Below are 20,062 nucleotides of genomic sequence, written 5' to 3'. Positions count from 1 at the left end.
TAAATTTGCAGTGATTTCACCTGTTAGGCTGTGCTTCATTCACTCATTCTTGTTTTAAATCCTAATTAGCACCACTATGAATACATTAAATTTTTTTATATTGATAGATTTTTGATAGGCTTTGCATTTTTTGTAATGTGATGGGGAGAAAAAAAGAGTCATTTGTGATCCTTTCATCGTACAGAGGTCTGAAGGACATGGAGCAGGACTCGTCATCCATGGAGAAGCGTTTCTCCTACAAGTTCCTTAAAAGGCTGCTGAAGTACGTCGACTCTGCCCAGGAGTTCATCGCTCATCTTGGTGAGTGTGTGGCATTTTCAACTTTACATTGATTCAGAACTCTCAGAAACGCTGACCTTCCCATTCCACATTGGTGTTAATCCAGAGGCTATGGCCACCAGTGGGAAGACGGACAAATCACCCCATGACCAGGAAATCAAGTTCTTTGCAAAGGTCTGGAACACTTTCTGCAACCCAACCACTGATATGTTGTTGAAAGCTTTTCTTGAGGTTTTAGTCTCATAGCTGCTTTTCTTCTCTCCAGGTGTTGCTTCCTCTGACAGATCAAACTTTAAAGAACCACTGTCTCTACTTCCTGTCTACGCCCAGCAAGAACCTGAGCAGCTGTGGCTGTGCCTCCAACAAAGAGAAGGAGATGGTCACCAGGTACTGTGTAGATGCAATCTGCTCTGATCAGATTTTCTATTGTCAGGTTTTGCTGTTCAGAGGTTTTTGGCCAAATGTAAAGTCCTCCTTTTTATCTCGGTGAGAAGAGTGCAGAATTTCTTTCATGTTATCTTCAGACCTTTTCTTATTTCCTTGCTGACTTTGCTTTTTTTTTTTTCCCAGCTCTGCTTTGTTCTCTCTGAAGCTTTTTGTTCAATTCTGTTCTCACCGCCTTTCTTTTTCAGCCTGTTCTGTAAGCTGGCAGCTCTTGTCAGACACAGGATTTCTCTCTTTGGTAAGGTTGTCATTGCCTCTCTCTGTATGCTCGTGAGCCCCTTGCCTTGAATCTCTGTCCACATCTACAGTAAATGTTTCTCTCGCAGGGAGTGACTCTGCAATGATGGTGAGCTGCCTGCACATCCTCACTCACTCACTTGACACCAGGTAAGCACACATTGTTGTCTGCATATGCACAGCGATCCATCAAGTAGACAATTTTAATCTTCCTGTATGCACATTAGCCCTTGTGCTCCCTCCCCTCTCCCAGAACGGTGATGAAGTCCGGCTCAGAGCTGGTCAAAGCCGGGTTTCGGGCTTTCTTTGAGAACGCGTCGGAGGACCTGGAGAAGCTGCTGGAGATGCTGAAACTGGGGAAGTTCATGCAGTCCCGTGCTCAGATGAAGAGCGTCAGCCAGAGCATCAACTACGTGACTGTGGCGCTGCTACCCATCCTCACTGCCCTGTTTGAGCACATCAGGACTTACGGATTTGGAGTGGACCTGCTGTGTGAGTTCCTGTTTCCACAGCCACCATTTTCTGTGTTCTTTTACTGTATTTGTATTGCCTTTTGAAAAGAAAAACAAAACATGAATATAACATAAAAGCAAGATCAAATGAAGAATAGACTCAGTCACCAGGGACAATACACAAGTTCATATGTATTGAGGGTTGTTGTTTGGTTTTTGTTTGTTTCAGTGGATGACGTGCAGCTCTCCTGCTACCGAATCTTAACCTGTTTCTACTCTCTGGGAACAGGAAAGAACGTCTTTGTGGAGAGGTAGGAAGGCCAAACTTTTCTCAAACCATGCAGGAGGATGTAAAATGGCTTTTGGTTCTGCACATGAGCAGTACTTTATATTTGATCATTAAGTTTAAAGTTCCTTTATAACACTGAATGCTCGCTATAATCACTAAGATCTATGAGAATTGGTATCAAGGAACTGTGAAATAGCAATTCATAAACTACATTCTGCTTGTCACTGTTAATCAGGACGTGGCTGCTGCTAAGCTTTTTGACAAGCTTTATGTGGCAAATGCACTCAGGACTTGTGGGAGGATTTATGGTACGCTTATTAAAAAATCCATGATACAGATGCCACAGTTTTCCCGACACAGTATGTGTTGCAAAATGAAGACGGGGGTTTGGACTTTGGCCAGACAAGATAACAATCCTAAAATCTATTAAAGGCAAAAAAATATTTCATGGCTCAGGGGAGAGCACACAACAGAAACACTTTGCGCTGTGAAATGTCTTTTATTAAAACCCACAATTCTGTAGCATTATTCCCTGCCTGGCTGTTACGCGGCAATAAACCGAAAGCTTCCCACCTTGAGCCGGCTCAAGCTGTAAAAATAACCAGTGAAAAAGTTACCTCAGCTGTCTGGTCTAAATGAATCCTGATACCATGTGGGGCTCTTGTGGACTGAGAGTCCAGTGGTAAAGGAAGATTGAGTGTTGAGGTCTGTCCTAACAAGTATGCACCTGGGGCCACAGTGCTCTTTCCAAACAGAACGTTTACAATTTATTCTTGGTGTGTGCATTTTTCTCACTTTACATTACACTGTATGAATTTACATGTTGATCTGCAGGCATCTTCCGGCGCTGGGGGAGAGCCTGGCGACCCTGGTGGGTGCCATGCCCGTGGCGTTCCTGGAGCCCGACCTAAACGCCCACAACCCGCTCTCTGTCTTCAACACCAAGACCCCACGAGAGAGAGCCAGTGAGTGTCCGCCTGATCCTTCTTTTGATTTTGACCATTATCCCATTAGGTTACTGCTTTCTGACGTTGCTGTGTATATACTTTCCTACGATATCTCTAAGAAATTTGGATTTGTTTCAATGTCGTCTCCGTGTTTTTCTTTTCTAGTCCTCAGTATGCCCGACACAGTGGAGGAGATGTGTCCGGAGATGCCACGTCTCGACAGACTGCTGAAAGACGTCAACGATGTCTCGGAGTCTGGCGCTCGCTACAGTGACATGCCACAGGTCTGGAGGGCCGATGGGATATTTGAATGTGTTTATAACCGCTGCATTTTCTCGGCTTTTGTTCCCAGAACAGCATGGTCACTACTTGTGTGCTGTTGAGTTGCATTATGGGTAGGATCCAGTGTTTATAGGGCTTGACCCTTTTGAAGGACTAGAAGTCAGGATATCTCGCGAGTTGCCCAACTTAATGCAAGGCAATAATGACCATTTATTAAAGGGGGCATTCCTCCTTTAATAAATGGTGTATTCACTTTATGTATTACTAGTTTGATGTTAAAAAATGCTAAATAAGTTAAGAGGATATCATTTTAATGTTGCAGTGAGTGCTGAATATTATATTACAGTCTGCATTATGAAGGGATATCCTTCATTTAAAATGTACATTAACGGCTTTAAACACCAAATCAAGACACAATTAACCTTTTAATTCCACTGGATGTTCATTTGTATATTTACCAAGTGGATTTCACACTTAGACGGCCTCTAATGTTCAACTGAAATGTGACTTTAAAGTGTTGAACAACTACACAGAGTTAAGGCTGTTATTAGACATTATCAGTGTGTGTTGCACAATCACAATGTAACTCAAAATCAATCATTGCTGGAAGCTTTGGCATTTATTCTTGGATCTATCATGTCCCACACATACAGTAACACATTGATCCGCTCCTCTTCTGTCTTCGCACCTTCAGTCATCCAGACGTTTTACCTTCCACGTGTCTCCTGCAGGTCATTGAGGTGATCCTTCCCATGCTGTGTAACTATCTGTCCTACTGGTGGGAGAAAGGTCCGGAGAACTCGCCTCCAGATGCCCAGTGCTGCACTATGGTGACCTCTGAGCACCTCAGCATCATCCTGGGAAACATCCTAAAGATCCTCAACAACAACCTGGGCATCGACGACGCCCCCTGGATGAAGAGGATTGCAGGTAAGTGCCTGGCTCAAGGCTGTTGGAGGAAGAATAAATAGGATTTGAAACCCACTGGTCAGATTTTTCCAGATTTGCAAAGTCAGGAATTGTAACAAGTTCTTTTGGTTTGCTTCACATGAATATGTATGTACATTGCATTAGGTGGTGAGCTTTGTCTGTTTTTCTCTGACTCGAACTCTGATGAAAAGTCATTTTAAATGGGGAAACCCACATGGGAACCTAATATTAATACAATAACATTTAATTTTTGTAGAACATTTGCATTTTCAGTGCACATTCCTCGGTGGGTGAGTTCAGGAAAGGCCAGATAACATAATTGGAGGCACTTTCTCACTTTTTAAACCACATTTGAATATTGTACTTCTAACACAAACAAGAAAATTAGACAAGCGAAAGATTCACGCTGTGTCCTGTATTTAACTATCCTTTGACTAACATTTCCTGTTTTTAGTACCACTGTATTTTGAGAGACGAGGGTAAAAAGTAAAATTCCTGCTCTACCTTCAAAACTGGTAGTTGTGACAGTTGACACCTGAGCCAATAATCTTCCAGACACCTGTCGTATTCTTGACCGCATCAGTTTCTCAGATGCCCATGTCCAGAATATATTGTCCTTTGTCTCCGTCTCCAGTCTACTCTCAGCCAATCATCTGCAAGGCTGGGGCAGATCTGCTGAGAACCCACTTCCTGCCCACACTGGACAAACTGAAGAAGAAGACGGTGAAGGTGAGAGCTTAAAATATACTGTACGTGGCATTACAGCAGCACACTGTATCCGCTGCTCGGTGATACCCGCGGTTAAAGTAGATTCTTTTTGCTGACACCATCATAAGCTGCTGAACCTGTAGTGTGTGTATATATGGAGCTGTCAGTAGTCGGAGAAGAGGGTCCAAGAACTTTATGCTCATTCACATCACCTACTGAGAGAGGACGCAGGGAGGAGATTATTACCACTGAGTTGGGTCGTGTGTGAGGACACTTATACGAATGAACTGGTTGCCGGAGATGACTTGTTGATGTGCTGCAAAACGTAGGTTGTGGCTGAAGAGGAGCTGCTGAAGGCCGACAGTAAAGGTGACAACCAAGAGGCCGAGCTGCTCATCCTGGATGAGTTTGCGGTGCTCTGCAGAGACCTGTACGCCTTCTACCCCATGCTCATCCGTTATGTGGACAACAACAGGTACAATGTTGGCAAAGAAAGATTTTTTATTTCACGGCATGAATATTTTCCTGTTTTCCCGGAGCTTTAGTCACCTGTATTTCTGAGTTATTCTTTTTTTTTTTGTCAGATTTAACAAAACTTTAATGTAACTCATTAGAAAATGTCCCAGCTTCACGTTGTTGTTGTCCATTCCAGGTCCAGGTGGCTGAAGGGGCCGGATGCAGACTCCACTGAGCTCTTCAGGATGGTGGCTGAGATCTTCATCCTCTGGTGCAAGTCCCATGTAAGTCTCGCCGTTCTGGTCATGTCACAGTGTGACGTTTGATACCAGGATGCTGGTCCTGATCATTCTCTTTTCTTTGTCCTCTGAACCCAGAACTTTAAGCGTGAGGAGCAAAACTTTGTGGTTCAGAATGAGATCAACAATTTGGGCTTCCTGACTGGAGAGGGCAACTCGAAGATGTCCAAGGTACATATGATGGATAGAACATATGATATGGCCGAATAGAATTCTGTTAAATTGTAGATATTGCTAATGCAGCTGAAAATAGTGACTATTTCTGCCTGTTTTAGTAACATTTTCTACAAACTACAGGTCAGCTGTGTAAGAAGATAAGAGCTCACCAGAAATGTCATTATCCAGCCAAGACATCCTCAAGTTATTAGTATTGATCTTATGGTTTGAGTTATTAGCCAGTAAAAATCACAATTTGAGATGATCTCCTTTAAGATTTGAAAGATTCTTGTAGATAACATTCACTCAGTGAAGGCGAATCCCAGGCCAGAATAACTTTCTTTGGAAACGGACCTCTTCATTCTGTAAGACGTCTGTCCTGTGCCCAGGAGACGGAGCAGAGAACATCTTATTCCTCTCTGGGTTTAATTTGGACTTATCTCGCTCCTCTCCTGCTCTCCCCTTCACTATGTCAGCACTTTGGAAAAGCACAGCCGGAGTACTCGTCCTGACGGGGTCCCCCAGTGCTCCCCCAGTGCTCCAGATCTTGCTACTGTATGTCACTTTGCTAATGAAAGAAAAAGTCCTCTATAAGCACTTCTCCTGTGTTTTTGAGACGCTGAATATGTAGATGTGAGATGTTCTACAAATCAACTGTACAAGGTCAGACCTCCTTAAATTCAGGTTTACGACACATGACATTTCATGCGGATGTTTGTCGCAGTAAAGTCGGGTCATATATCTGGATGTTGACAGTGTTTGCTCCAGCAGTCACTCAACTAGCTGTCACTGTGAGAGTTTGTTGTTTATTTGTTTTGGCAGAGCCTGGCACAGCTCATTTATTTGCACTCTTGGGGTGATTTGACATGATCGCTTACAGTGGAGAAAAGCTCCTCATCTCTTGATCCTGGAGGACTCTGCTTGTTAACGGATTCACGCTGAAGCATCATCTCAATCTATGGTTTAATGCGGAAACAGCAAAGTCATTGGAAACTGGATCTCACGTTTGGTGGCTAAATTTGAGTTGAGAGTTAAACTTTAAATATTTAAGTTAGTTAAGATAACTGTCATGGAGTTCCCTCATGATCCTGGAGTCAGCTGGTCTCTTTTCTCTCTCTGTAGTCAGGGGGGGATCAGGAGAGGAAACACAAGCGGCGTCGAGGCGAGTACTACTCCATCCAGACCTCTCTGATCGTAGCGGCCCTGAAGAAGTTGCTCCCCATCGGCCTCAACATGTGCACCCCAGGAGACCAGGAGCTCATCTCCCTTGCCAAGATTCGCTACAGTCTGGTAAGCTGACAAAATCAGGACCTGGTACAAAGATTTTTAGTCCACCGAAATACTAACTGAACTAAATACTGATAATGTTATTATTTTATATTATGTTTTGTACTCTTTCTCCTTATATTCAGCCTAGTTATTTTAGGTCTTATAATGTGATTCACTGATAGATAATATTAATGACGTTGGAAGTTGGGCCTCTAATAAAGTTAATCATTAGGAGTTTCTAGACGGCAACCTCCTAAATCTACATGTAGTGTGTATTGTAAGCCAGTTACCAACTAAAACTCCCTTCTTTGGTGCAGTAGACATGCAGTATTTATAGAATTACAAACATTGTTCATTGTGATGGTTTCATATGCACATAAGCACAAGTGTATTAACACAGCTTTGCAGTTATAAATACCCTTTCCCTTTCTTAGAGAGAGACAGATGATGAGGTGAAGGAGCACTTGCGTCAGAATCTCCATCTCCAGGACAAAGTAAGACGACCTTCTGTTTCAAAACGTCTCCCCCAGAGGCTTCAGCTGAACATTAGCCAGCTGACTAACACTGGCACAGTTACAGAAATGTTGACTAATGTGTGTTCTCCTTTTATATATAGATAAATCAATAAATGGAACGAAGTAGTTCTAATTCTAGCAGAGCTGGTTAGTATGATGCTGCTGTTCATTTATTGATTCAGTTGTTATCGCGTTGTAGTCTGACGACCCAGCGGTCCAGTGGCAGCTGAACCTGTACAAGGACGTGGTGGTGAAGAGCGAGGAACCTGCAAACCCAGAACACACAGTGGACCGAGTGCAGAGCATCTCTGCTGCAGTCTTCCACCTGGAGCAGGTAGAGACACACTTCACAACTTCATTTACTGTCACCCACATGTCAGCAATACATCGCAGGACATAAATACATAAGCACAAACGTTACTGCTCTCCAGACGTCACAAGTATATCAACACTTGGATTATTAAAGTGTCATTGAAATTGTACCAATACTAACTTGATTACTTATATTACTAGACAACAGTTTTGTTGATATCTGTAATTAATAAAACATGAGAGATTCACAGGTTTCATCTTCTGGAGGTTTTTCTCTATCATTTTAAATTGAATAGCTTGTTCTGTCCCAGAACCAAAAATATTCAAAGAGGCACCTTGGGTCCTTGGAGATTGTGATGGGCATGTGTCACTTGTTTTGACATATTATAAACTACGAAACAATTCATTGAAGAAGCAACCAACAGATTGATGATAATCAAAATACGCGTTTGTTGAAGCAATAACGCCTTTTACCAAGCTGGTTATCACAGTCTACAAGGTAAACATACCATCTTCATAACTACACAGCTGTTCCCCACTTTCTTTCCTTGTCCCTCAGGTGGAGCAGCCTCTGAGAAATAAGAAGTGTGTGTGGCACAAGCTGCTGTCCAAACAGCGGAAGCGCGCTGTGGTGGCTTGTTTCCGCATGGCTCCACTCTACAATCTACCCAGGTGAGTCTCTTTTACACCTGCCAACTGATTTGGAACTGATTCACAATGTCAATAATTAAGTATTGACATGAACTATGTAAAGAAAACCCAATTAAGACATTGCTTTGTCTCAATCTAACCGTCCATAACAATCACCAAGTAGTTGTGGTGTGGGAGGGGGGGCATTTTATTTCTTGATTGTGTGTCCATGTAAACCCCTCTTCACCTCCCTAATGACATTCTCTCCTCTGTGTTGTTTTCTTGCATAACACTACCTCATCCTCCCTCAGATACAAAAATAATAATTACTTCCTGAATGGCTATCGGGAAGTTTGGCTGGAAAGGGCATTCAAAGCCTCCAGCTTTGACCGCCTGTTCTCCCTGCTGACGGTAAAGTGAAACTACGGGGCGAATGCTTCATCTGTTCAACCCCCCCCTCCATCCACCAGGCTGTGGACCGATCTTTGCCTAGCAACCAATTGTTTCTGCACTGTTGATTCTGATTGGTCAGCTAGAGTGAGCCCAAGAATTGACCGAAACAAACTTATTTGGAAAGTTGGAAACACACTGCGAGCTTCAGGCCTTTGTCTCATTTCAGGTGTACCCTGAAGGAAGGAGTGAAGAGAGGAAAGAAGAAGAAAGACAGAAAGAAATCTATTGAATACAATTTTGACTTTCATTAGTTGGCTACCTGGTTTACAAACGTATGCTTGCCTACAGTAATACACAGTATAAACGTTGTTTCATGTTATTTTGCTTCCTGCTCTTATGATGATTTAAAGATTTGTTTTTCATCTGACGTTTTGCCGAAGGTTGTGCAGTTTTTCAACACGTCGGTGCATCTTTTGTTCAGGAAAATATGTGATGTTAATCTAATAACTGCGAGAAAAGACGTTTTTGTGGTAGATCCACCGATTTGTTGGAAAACTGCATATCTCCCCTAAAGTGTGCATGCTCCTCCTAATGAATTTTACTACCCGAAAGTAACTGCAGTTATTTTAGAGACCAAATGTGACCAGTCAGAAGAGCCAGTGGGTCCCACATTGACCAATCACCACCCTGCCTGAAATGCACTTCCTGTAACCCCTTCCTCCCCCTACATCTCTCCTTCCTGTCTCCTCCAAAAACTCACCAGAACCCGCCCTAATGCCACTGTACCTCCCTCCCCACTCCCCTCCATTCCTCCCCACCTCCCCTCACCTCCCCCCTCCCCAGGCATCGCGCTATCAACTTCTTCATCCCGGCCTATCAGAGACTTTGGATAGAGGCAGAGGAGTACTCCTTTGAGGAGAAGCTAGTTCAGGATCTGGCAGTAAGTACTGGGCTCGCCTTGCCCTTGCCCCACGTGCCCTGCGTTGGCACCCCTCTGCCAGTCCTGTCTGCCGAATGCTTCTTTAGCTCCGCGCCCGTCGAGCCTTGGGAGCGCGTCCGGGTGGGGACCTCGCCCAAAGCACCCAGGGGCGCCCGCTCTAGGCGTGCAAAACCCTTCAAACAGAGATCCGTCAGGGGTCAGAGGCTGCATGACCAACTCAGGAGACACAGGGCCAGCTCCGGCGCTCACAGCTCTAGAAAAGCAGGCTATGCCTTTCTGACAGCAGTGGTAAGGAGGGCCTTTCACTAGGAGTCACTAGCTGTTTGGCTGTCAGATCTGGATCCAACCCATCAGTTGTCTTTTTCGCTGTACTCTGTAAGTCTGTAGTGTGAGTGTGAAGGTGGCGTTACAGTACGTCCTGTGGCCGTGGCGTCAGTGGCATGCTCGCGTAGTCATGTGAAGATCACATTTCATATTAAATCTTTGTATGCAGATGTGCAGCAAATTCATCAAGACACTGAAACTGTGCCATTGAATAAGATTAATAATAAGTACAGCTTTAGATACAGTTGCTCAAAAATCAGATTATTTACTGTTCTTGTTGGGGAAGATTATTCTTATCGTCAGTTTTAGTCTACAAACCTGTCCCATTAGTTTGGACTCTTGTAGTGTAGTTGTGATGGTCCCTCTTTGTCAGGCTCCTGTACTGTCAGGATCATTCTTCATGTTCAAAGTCATATCACCAAATGGCTTACTGCTTGGCACCTGTTTGCTGTAACATGCATGTCTTTGAAAACTGGTTCCAACGCTGTTCATCATCCACTCTTAACTTCCTCGTCCCGTCCTTTCCATGGATCACCAGGACATGACAAAAAAAAAAAAAACCTCATCTGCATGCTGGTGCTAGTGGAATGTTACTGACTCATTTCAGTGTTTTTGACAGATGGTGAATGGGCACAACTGTCAGTGAGTTTGTGAAGATAAAAAAAGTTTTAAAAAAAAACTGTTGATGAGCTGAAGCTGTGGTGGGATGATGTTTTCATGAGAGGGATGATTAGTGATCAGATGAGACTTGGGCAGAGCTAACTGTTCACACCTGTGGACCCCTGCAGAAAACCCCGATGAAAATTGTGGAGGAGGAGGAAGAGGAGGTGGCTGAGATCCAGCCAGACCCTCTCCACCAACTTATTCTCCACTTCAGCCACAACGCTCTGACAGAGAGAAGGTGAGAGAGTTTAATCACTGAACATGAGACCGAGTCTGTGTCATGGTGAGCATTTGAAATCCTTTCCTGTTTACTCCCGTGTTTTGTTTTGGTTGGAAAAGTCGACATTTTCAGCTTATTTGTGGTTTATTTAAATGTGCTACCTTTAGCTGGTAACGCTGGTATACGGTATAGATGTTGACATGAAAATTGTTAAGTGGAGATTCATACAATGAGGACGTAGTATTTAGATTATGTTTCACGAGGATAATTGCATGTGCTCTTGCTGCATGTAGTGTAAAATATATTTATAATATACTTGTTGACATTGTGACTTGACTCCTTTTCAGTTACTTGGAAGAAGATCCTTTGTATATTGCGTATGCAGACATGATGGCAAAGGTAGTGGCCTTTGAGTTCCTTTTTTATGTGTAAATAATTGTGCTAAGACTTTAATGCTGTGTTGAGAACAAGACAAGCGGGCGTTGAATGTTGACATCTGTGTCTTCAGAGCTGTGCAGAGGATGAGGAGGAAGAAGAGGAAGAAGGGAAAGAAAAGACTTTTGAGGTAACGCTCTTATAGTCTTAAAGTAACGTCCCGTTTATCAAAACTGTGTATATGCAAAGAATTCAGAACATGTACAACAACATTTGTGTTGATGGTGTGTGTGTGTGTTGCTTCTCAGGAAAAGGAGATGGAAAAGCAGAAGATCCTGTATCAGCAGGCGAGGCTGCATGCTCGTGGGGCCGCTGAGATGGTGCTGCAGATGATCAGCGCCAGTAAAGGTGAAGATGAGCTGACGTTCAGTTTAAAGGAAATAATTCCGTAACCTCACTGCTGTGTTTAGTTTGGACAGACAGCCTTTTACTTGACAGACATGGAGGTTCTTCTTCAGCCACGGATATATAAGAACATTTCATTCTTTTAATTAGTTCACTTTTTTTAACTTGAGGGCCTTAATGTATCAGAATTCCCTCCTACTGATGAGATGTGATGGAGGACTCTGCCTGAAATGACTGCCACCCGAAATGATGTTTAGCTCCATATGAGGCATCGAAGAGGTTTTTCATTGTGTGTGTTGACAAGAATACAAGGAATATAACCCTAACCTTCAATCTAAACATATACTGTATGTTTTGATAATAACATTAACGTGCACACATATTGCATTTATTTGTTATCAGTCAAATCCTCCTTTTATCTTACATTACTCCTTCAGGTCATCTGGGCCCCATGGTGACCTGCACCCTCAAACTGGGAATCTCCATCCTAAATGGAGGCAATGTGCAAGTTCAGCAGGTTAGATTGTACAGCTCAAATATTCAACGATATTATTTTGCTATTTGTCTTGTTCACTGTCGGTCTCATTCTTCTGTGTATCCGTACAGCATGTTCAGTGTTCAAAGCCTCTCTTCTCTCTTACCCCAGAAAATGCTCGATTACCTGAAAGAGAAAAGAGATGCAGGCTTTTTCAAGAGTCTCTCAGGACTGATGCAGTCTTGCAGGTACTGATATATCGTCTACACCACACAAGTCAACATCTGTGCAGACGTCAGGTGCTTGTATTTGACTTTTTGAGTTTCTTTCTGTAGTGTCTTGGACTTGAACGCATTCGAGAGGCAGAACAAAGCAGAAGGACTTGGCATGGTGACAGAGGAAGGTTCAAGTAAGTGAAGAGGTGTCTTATTAGATGGGCTGTTTGATATTCTACCTGTTTCTCCTTCCTTAGTCTTCTAAACCACATTTTTGCCACATTTTGAAGTTCAGTAGATCCCTGCTGTTGAACCACTTGTTGTTACTCTTGACCACAAAACAACAAAAGATGCTATCCTTTTCCCTTCACTAAGCTAACGCTACACCATGACAACTGTTAATAAATGCTAGTTCCTAATTGGTAGTTTCTGTATGGCCCTCGTAGATGAAATAATCAAAATTACTATGTGAATTTTGATTCATACAAATAGTTGGCTGCTTGCGCTACAGTCTTGAAGTCACTGAAGTCATCGTTGTGGTGTCTTTAACGCCGTCTTTTGCAGTTAACAAAAGCAATTGTGAGAGTTATATTATTGGACTGTTCAACATGAGAGCATAGTATACTTTCTATGGACCGTGTGATGACATTGAGGTATCAGGTATGTATCCTGTCATCTCTGTAAGAGATGGCGCTACGGCTGTTAACGGTACGAAACGTGTCTCACAGGTAGGGTTGGGTATCGTTTGAGTTTTATTGATTCCGATTCTGCTTATCGATTCCCAGTTTCAATGTTTAGGTAACAAAAATATCTTTAAGTTCTTATTCTTTCGCTTTTATTGTTTCATTAAAATAAATCAATTCAAAGTTTCACAAAGTAAATGCATACAATAAAAACGTACATAAATGTTTTGTGTCAGATTTGATGTGCAACCTGGCTTTAATTCTAATTCGCTTCCCACATGCACCTTGTTGTTTTATTTGATAAAGTGAAGCCGCACTGTTGAGCAGTTACCGCGGTCCACCTTTCACGTCAGCCATGCATGCTCTGAACAAATCAACTCGCAGTTGCGTTGATGCATGACATAGACAGATCCTTGCAGATACGCAACCTTTGTTCAATAATAAAAGGTTATCACGTCGAGGAACAGATAAGCAGAACCGAAATTCAAACGTTTTAACGGGTATCCAGTTCTCGGCATTTTGGATTCAAAAACCGGTTCCATGGTCCAGCATTAAAGCAAGACGCTCCGTCTCTCTCCAACTTTCAACACAAACACTCTCCACTTGACGCTTTTCACATCAAACTGTGTCCGTCTCTTCATCATTCAGTCCTCTGCTAAACATTTCCACTGAGTTCTGTGTTTAACAATCCACTGTTACTACTCGTGTCTCTGTTACAATTTTTCACCGTGACTGAATTCTTATTTGGTACTCATCTCGTTAGATGCAACATGGACACAACCCAGGCCTATGATTTCCCCGTCTAAAACTATTCTTTTTAACTGCATGATTTTGTTCTTCACTCGTAGCCGATATATTCATATCTCTTCTTATTGTAACTCAATGTCCTCTCTTTTTGCTTATGTCTTCGTGTATTGTTTGTCTCCTTCCTGTCATTTTAAAAACCCATCGATGGCAGTCCACACTCAGCGGGGTAAATAGCAAATTTAGATCATCCTGATATGGCTATGCTTCCACCCTGAATGTCTCTTCCATATCCGTGGTCCATACCTCCTGCTGTATTTGGTGCCCAGCCTCTCCCTCCCCCAGATGTCTGTGGGGACACACTGTGCATGCAGACTGTTAGTGTACACAGAAAGTGGATCTTCTGTATCCATTGCTTGTCCTTGTGTGTGTTATTTGTTCCCATTCCCTTCATGTTAACATATACTAATGCAAATCCTACTACTGATGCTCCAATCTGCCGTTCTAAGGCTGTAAGTGCCACCTCCCAAGGGTTTGACTGAAGGTTTGTGGACAGCCTAAGCAAAGCTTTGCCTTGCTTTGGACTTGGGGCCTATTTCACAAAGCTGGTTTCCATACAGATGTCTTTCACATGGTTTCTATCTGCTCACAGAGATGTTTGTTCGCTCATTTTGTTTAGTTCTGTTGACTAGGTTATCTGGTTGATTTTCTAAAGTGAATTATATAACCACGTCTGTCCGCTGCTTTTTTTTCTGAAATGACACCTTTCATCAGGCCAAATCCTGGCCTGCATGTGAAAGTTATCAGGCTTCCTCCAGCTTATGGAAATGTCCTAGTGTTTCACTGTTGTTGAATGTAAGAGCATTTTTACAAAAAACCCCACTTTGGATTCAGTTTTGAACCTGCAATCTAAAGGCCCTGGACTTCAAAAATGTTTTGAACATGAAACCTGTCCTGCTTGCCTCATAATAATTGCTTCTGAGGGGAGTTTCACGTATTACTATTATACCTCCTCATTTTGAGTAAATAAAGACTTAAATTACTTTGTGTGGGGTCAAAGTTGTAGTCACCAAGATGTCTTTTTTTTTTTTCTAAGGTTCCAAGGTGCTTCAGAATGATGAGTTTACTAAAGATCTGTTCCGGTTTTTGCAACTTCTGTGCGAGGGGCACAATGGAGGTGAGGTCGATTTCATCAAAACAATCGGGAGTTTGTATAAGTTGTTTGTACATCGCTCCATGGGGGCACAGTGATCCATAAGAGGAGGAAAGAACATGGGTGATAATAAGGATGAAGAAAGTATTTCTTTCTGTCAGATTTCCAGAACTTCCTGAGAACCCAAACTGGCAACACAACCACCGTCAACATTATTATCAGCACTGTGGACTATCTGCTCCGTCTTCAGGTGTGTAAAACACATATATATATATATATATATATATATAAAGCCACAAAATGTACACACACTATTATTTGTGCCACCATCTTCATTGTCTACTTGTGTGATCCTGCTCTTTAGGAATCTATCAGTGACTTCTACTGGTATTACTCTGGCAAAGATGTCATTGATGAGACTGGAAAAATCAACTTCTCCAAAGCGTTATCGGTGGCCAAGCAGATATTCAACTCACTGACTGAGTACATTCAGGTAAGAAGCTGATCCCTCAGTCAACACTGTTCAATCTCAAATGACTTTCATCAGATATTACATTATGTTTCTCCCATCATCTCTCTTTCCTGCAGGGCCCCTGTATTGGGAACCAGCAGAGTTTAGCCCACAGCAGACTGTGGGATGCAGTTGTAGGCTTCTTGCATGTATTTGCCAACATGCAAATGAAGCTGTCTCAGGTACAATACATTCTTCTACTTGTAAAGAATCTTCTTTTGAAAAATTAAAAGGAGTTCAGCTTGAGAGGATACAACTAAAACAAGCAAATCTCGCATTGAAATAGAAAATCTCATTACTTATTAACATAGTATACAGTATAATTCACCATGACTATCCTCATTTATCTCTCTAGATTTACACATTATGGTGTCTTAAAGCAGGGGTTCCCAACCTTGTTTGGCTTGTGACCCCTTAAAATAAGGAAATGGTCCTTTATCACAGGTTATAGCCTTATTGTGGACAAGAGCTCATTTTAAGGAGTTTTGGAGGCCTAAGATAAGAGATAGATAGAGATAAAGTATTCTGTATTTTCATGAGGAAAACATATTTTTGTTAAATATATCTTGATGGGTCCTGACCCGCAGGTTGGGAACCATTGTGTTAAAGTATTATGACAGATAAACTACATTAGGTTGGTAATTTGATACATTTTACAAAACTGCTATTGAGCCTCTGTTGGTGACGATCTTGTAGTCTTAAGGCATTAACAGCACTTTGTGTTCTTGTGTTGGAAAAACTCACCCAGGGCAAAGCTTTAACAAAACCACTCTAATGTTCTTGTAGGACGCCAGTCAGATTGAGCTGTTGAAGGAGCTGATGGACTTACAGAAGGACATGGTGGTCATGTTGCTGTCTCTGCTAGAGGGTAAGAGCCTGAAGATGTCATTACGTGTTAAAGAAATGACAAAAGACATTTGACACAGGTCTAGTACATGGCTGTATGTGTATGAATTGTGTATAATTACTTACACGCGTGTTCCATCGCTAGGTAATGTGGTGAATGGAACAATTGGAAAGCAGATGGTTGACACCCTGGTGGAGTCTTCTAACAACGTGGAGATGATCCTCAAGTTCTTCGATATGTTCCTCAAACTGAAGGACCTGACGACCTCCGACAACTTCAGAGAGTATGACCCTGAGTTTAAAGGCATAATTTCCAAGAAGGAGTTCCAGAAGTCGATGGAGAGCCAGAAGCAGTACAGCCAGTCTGAGATTGAATTCCTGCTCTCGTGCGCCGAAGCAGATGAGAATGACATGTTCAATTACAAGGAGTTTGTGGAGCGTTTCCACGAGCCGGCCAAAGATATCGGCTTCAACGTGGCAGTGCTGCTGACCAACCTGTCTGAACACATGCCGCACGACTCCAGGCTCGCCACCTTCTTAGACCTGGCAGAGAGCGTGCTCAGCTACTTCGAGCCTTATCTGGGTCGCATTGAAATCATGGGCAGCGCAAAGCGTATTGAGAGGGTGTACTTCGAGATCAGCGAGTCGAGCCGTGAGCAGTGGGAGAAGCCGCAGGTCAAAGAGTCCAAGCGTCAGTTCATCTTTGATGTGGTCAACGAGGGTGGAGAGAGCGAGAAGATGGAGATGTTTGTGAATTTCTGTGAGGACACCATTTTTGAAATGCAGCTGGCCTCGCAGATCTCCGAGCCAGATGTGGTTGAACAACCTGAGGAGGAGGAGGAGGAAGATGGACACAGTATCCTAGACGAGCTGACCGGAGAGGAAGAGGGCGGCCTGGAGTCTGCCTCAGCCTTCACCACCGCGTGCCGCTCAGTCAAGAAGAAGATCGCCAATGTCCGCCAAGTCTTTTCTGTTAAAAACGTACGCAAGCAGTTCAAGAAAATCAAGAAGCTGAGCATCAAGGAGATTATCACAGGCTTCTTCTCCTTCTTCTGGATGCTCTTCATCGGCTTCTTCAAGGGAATCTACGGCCTCATATTTGGGTTCTTCCACGTCATCTGGTCCTCCATGTTTGGCGGTGGCCTGGTCGAGGGAGCCAAGAACATGAAGGTGACGGACATCCTCGGAAATATGCCTGACCCGACCCAGTTTGGTATCCACGGAGATGTTGTTGAAGTAGAGAAAGTGGAGGCCATAGAGTCATCAGGAAGCTTAGATATAGCCATGACACCGACGGGCGACATAGCAGAGGTCGACGTTATGTTGGAGTTGCTGACGAACCCTAAGAAGGAAGGCGGAAAACACGTGGAGCCAGGCCTGGGTGACGTCTCTGAGCTGAGTGCAGAGACCTCCACTACGGATCACAAGAAGGTTTGCAGTCAAACTTCAAGAACTTCATCTGTATGATTCGCGATTTTAAACCCTGTAGATATCTGCTTGTCACTATCACTTCCATTCAGTCTCAGCTCATGAAAATGCATTGCTACTCTTGCAGAAAGCTGCTGCCAAGCCTGTTGAAACCCCCGAGAGCGAACCAGAGAAAGCAGAGTGAGTAAAATTAAGTGAGAGGAAAATTAATTATCATCATACAAAATAAAACGAACTGTCTTTGAATACAGCACAGAGAACCAGGAGAAGGAGGACAAGCCAAAGGAGGAGGAGGCTAAGGAGCCGGTGACGGAGGAGAAGCCCAAGGCCAAATCGAGTCAGCCTAAAGAAGCGGCGCCCACCTTCATGTTGAGTATCTTTGCTCTTCTGGACGTCTATCTGACCAAGATGCTGGTGAGCCCTCACACTAGATCCATAATGTCTTTTTCTTCAGTATTATTTGGTTCCGCACTCGTTTCCTGTTTCTGAAATGTGGATAGGCAATTACAAAACAGTCAGCAGTCATTTGTTATGTTAATCACTCTTTTTCCTTACAGAACTACCTGGCTCGTAACTTCTACAACCTGCGTTTCCTGGCTTTGTTTGTGTGTTTTGCCATCAACTTCATTCTTCTCTTCTACAAGGTAACTTGAGTCAAGTTTCCATCTAAATGTGGTGCACATTTTTAACAGAATTTCCAGAAAAATTGGAAAAGAAAATGCAAAGTAGTGTGTGTTTCCTTCTACTACTGTTATTCGAATATTAGGAGTTGGGTCTATTAAGATAAACAGTTGGTGGCACTAATTCTCCATTTGGTTGCCATTGCACGTAATTAAAAGAGTGCCGGTCAAATCTCAAACAATGAAAACCATGTAGAAAAAGTGATGGATATCTGGCATTTATGATCTAATTCATTTGCCCCCATTTTCTCGTGTCTTCAGAGGAACAGAAGCTTTCATTTGCCAAGTATTTTATTGCACTTTGTCATATTTTGTTTTTATTGATACACCAACTTTTCCACCCCAGCAAGGCATACAAACCTTTTTTTGCGATATTCCAATATTATCGAATTTCTGGTGTTTCGACTCAGATCCACTCAAATTCAAAATGCATATAAAAACAGGTGGTTGGAAACACACTCTCAGTAACCAAAGCCAAAACTTAGTCCTTCTTCAAGTCACGTTTGTTTCATCAGTTTCTAATCAGGAATATAAACTTCAACAAACTTCTCAAATGTTAAATAACACAGGCAGCCAACAACTTGCCTAAATATAATACAGTGTAAAATTGGCACATTGGTAAATCAAAGAGCAGACATTCAATGCCAACTTTTTGACAATCCCTTTTCCATACAAAAATGAATGCGTAAGTGGAGCCAATGTGGTGCTTAAGCAGTCTGATTTAGCCACCTGAAATGGATATTTTTTGTTTGTGGATCTGGATTTCAATGTGATCATCACTAACAATCCTAGCAAGCATTTTAGGGAAACTGGAGGACAAAGGGTTAAAACCAAAACGAGAAACAAATGTAAGAAATGTAGTGAAAGAAAAAAAAGACAGATTATTCATTGTTCATGTGGTACATACTCTTTGCTCTTTAGGTCACTGGGGAAGGTGATGAAGAAATAGATGATGAACAGCAATGGGGTGGTGATGAGGAGGAGGAGGAGGATGATGTGAACACACTCTTCGACATGGATGAGTTTGTTCTGCAGGAGAGCAGCGGCTACATGTTACCCACCCTGCGCTTCCTGGCTATATTCCACACCGTCATCTCTCTCGTCTGTTTGTTCGGGTACTACTGTCTGAAGGTAGGTATATTCATGATGCTATCACTGCGTCAACAGACCGTCTTCACTTAGCTGACGATAATTTCTATGCAGATGATACCACTGTGTGAGTAAAGTTATAGTTGTAGTTACCCGGCTTAATATTTTGCCTCTAGGTTCCTTTGGTGGTGTTCAAGAGGGAGAAGGAGATTGCCAGGAAGCTTGAATTTGATGGTCTGTACATCACAGAACAGCCATCTGACGATGACATCAAGGGCCAGTGGGATCGACTCGTCATCAACACCCCGTGAGTCACTGGCCTCGTTCACACCTGCCATTAAAATTGGCCTCAAATCTTAATGGTTTCTATGGAACACTTGTTCCAATATCCATTAGTATCATAAAAATATATGTTTAATAAGTTTGTTACTACCTGTCTCACACATCAGCATGAGAAAGTTCAGAGCAGCCACTAGTGGGAATGATTAGTCAATTAATTGTGAAGTTGATCGATAGAACATTTATCAACAGCAATAAATAATTGATTCATTGTATTAAGTAATTTATCAAATGAAAATCCCAAACAATTGTAGATTCCAGCTTTTGCAATGTGAGCATTTGCAGCTTTTCTCCATCTCATGTCATAAACTGAATCCTTTTTTAGGTTGTTTAATAAGCGTGTATTGTGGGAAATTGTGGTGGTCCTTATTTTA

The 20,062-nt window shown here is 42.6% G+C and overlaps 1 protein-coding gene across 1 annotated transcript in view; it reads left to right on the top strand.

Annotated features, from left to right (window-relative positions):
* The window catches only part of ryr3 (ryanodine receptor 3), a 106,223-nt gene that overhangs the window by 78,305 nt on the left and 7,856 nt on the right, over nucleotides 1-20,062 (top strand). The window contains exons 61-98 of the mRNA XM_070926354.1: nucleotides 185-300; nucleotides 386-453; nucleotides 545-666; nucleotides 912-961; nucleotides 1,050-1,110; nucleotides 1,214-1,452; nucleotides 1,642-1,723; nucleotides 2,536-2,666; nucleotides 2,814-2,932; nucleotides 3,662-3,860; nucleotides 4,495-4,589; nucleotides 4,898-5,043; nucleotides 5,221-5,308; nucleotides 5,402-5,494; nucleotides 6,602-6,769; nucleotides 7,183-7,242; nucleotides 7,463-7,597; nucleotides 8,135-8,247; nucleotides 9,442-9,826; nucleotides 10,651-10,763; nucleotides 11,093-11,144; nucleotides 11,254-11,310; nucleotides 11,429-11,528; nucleotides 11,963-12,042; nucleotides 12,172-12,248; nucleotides 12,336-12,409; nucleotides 13,857-13,871; nucleotides 14,739-14,819; nucleotides 14,957-15,045; nucleotides 15,160-15,288; nucleotides 15,384-15,488; nucleotides 16,093-16,174; nucleotides 16,298-17,583; nucleotides 17,708-17,760; nucleotides 17,832-17,994; nucleotides 18,138-18,224; nucleotides 19,182-19,391; nucleotides 19,526-19,656. Coding sequence (XP_070782455.1) covers nucleotides 185-300; nucleotides 386-453; nucleotides 545-666; nucleotides 912-961; nucleotides 1,050-1,110; nucleotides 1,214-1,452; nucleotides 1,642-1,723; nucleotides 2,536-2,666; nucleotides 2,814-2,932; nucleotides 3,662-3,860; nucleotides 4,495-4,589; nucleotides 4,898-5,043; nucleotides 5,221-5,308; nucleotides 5,402-5,494; nucleotides 6,602-6,769; nucleotides 7,183-7,242; nucleotides 7,463-7,597; nucleotides 8,135-8,247; nucleotides 9,442-9,826; nucleotides 10,651-10,763; nucleotides 11,093-11,144; nucleotides 11,254-11,310; nucleotides 11,429-11,528; nucleotides 11,963-12,042; nucleotides 12,172-12,248; nucleotides 12,336-12,409; nucleotides 13,857-13,871; nucleotides 14,739-14,819; nucleotides 14,957-15,045; nucleotides 15,160-15,288; nucleotides 15,384-15,488; nucleotides 16,093-16,174; nucleotides 16,298-17,583; nucleotides 17,708-17,760; nucleotides 17,832-17,994; nucleotides 18,138-18,224; nucleotides 19,182-19,391; nucleotides 19,526-19,656 — 5,454 coding nt within the window. The remainder of the gene's footprint in view (nucleotides 1-184; nucleotides 301-385; nucleotides 454-544; nucleotides 667-911; nucleotides 962-1,049; nucleotides 1,111-1,213; nucleotides 1,453-1,641; nucleotides 1,724-2,535; nucleotides 2,667-2,813; nucleotides 2,933-3,661; nucleotides 3,861-4,494; nucleotides 4,590-4,897; nucleotides 5,044-5,220; nucleotides 5,309-5,401; nucleotides 5,495-6,601; nucleotides 6,770-7,182; nucleotides 7,243-7,462; nucleotides 7,598-8,134; nucleotides 8,248-9,441; nucleotides 9,827-10,650; nucleotides 10,764-11,092; nucleotides 11,145-11,253; nucleotides 11,311-11,428; nucleotides 11,529-11,962; nucleotides 12,043-12,171; nucleotides 12,249-12,335; nucleotides 12,410-13,856; nucleotides 13,872-14,738; nucleotides 14,820-14,956; nucleotides 15,046-15,159; nucleotides 15,289-15,383; nucleotides 15,489-16,092; nucleotides 16,175-16,297; nucleotides 17,584-17,707; nucleotides 17,761-17,831; nucleotides 17,995-18,137; nucleotides 18,225-19,181; nucleotides 19,392-19,525; nucleotides 19,657-20,062) is intronic.

The sequence above is a fragment of the Enoplosus armatus genome, chromosome 19 (assembly GCF_043641665.1).
Source record: "Enoplosus armatus isolate fEnoArm2 chromosome 19, fEnoArm2.hap1, whole genome shotgun sequence".
Lineage (NCBI taxonomy): Eukaryota > Metazoa > Chordata > Actinopteri > Centrarchiformes > Enoplosidae > Enoplosus > Enoplosus armatus.
This window is presented reverse-complemented; position numbering and strand designations above follow the sequence as displayed.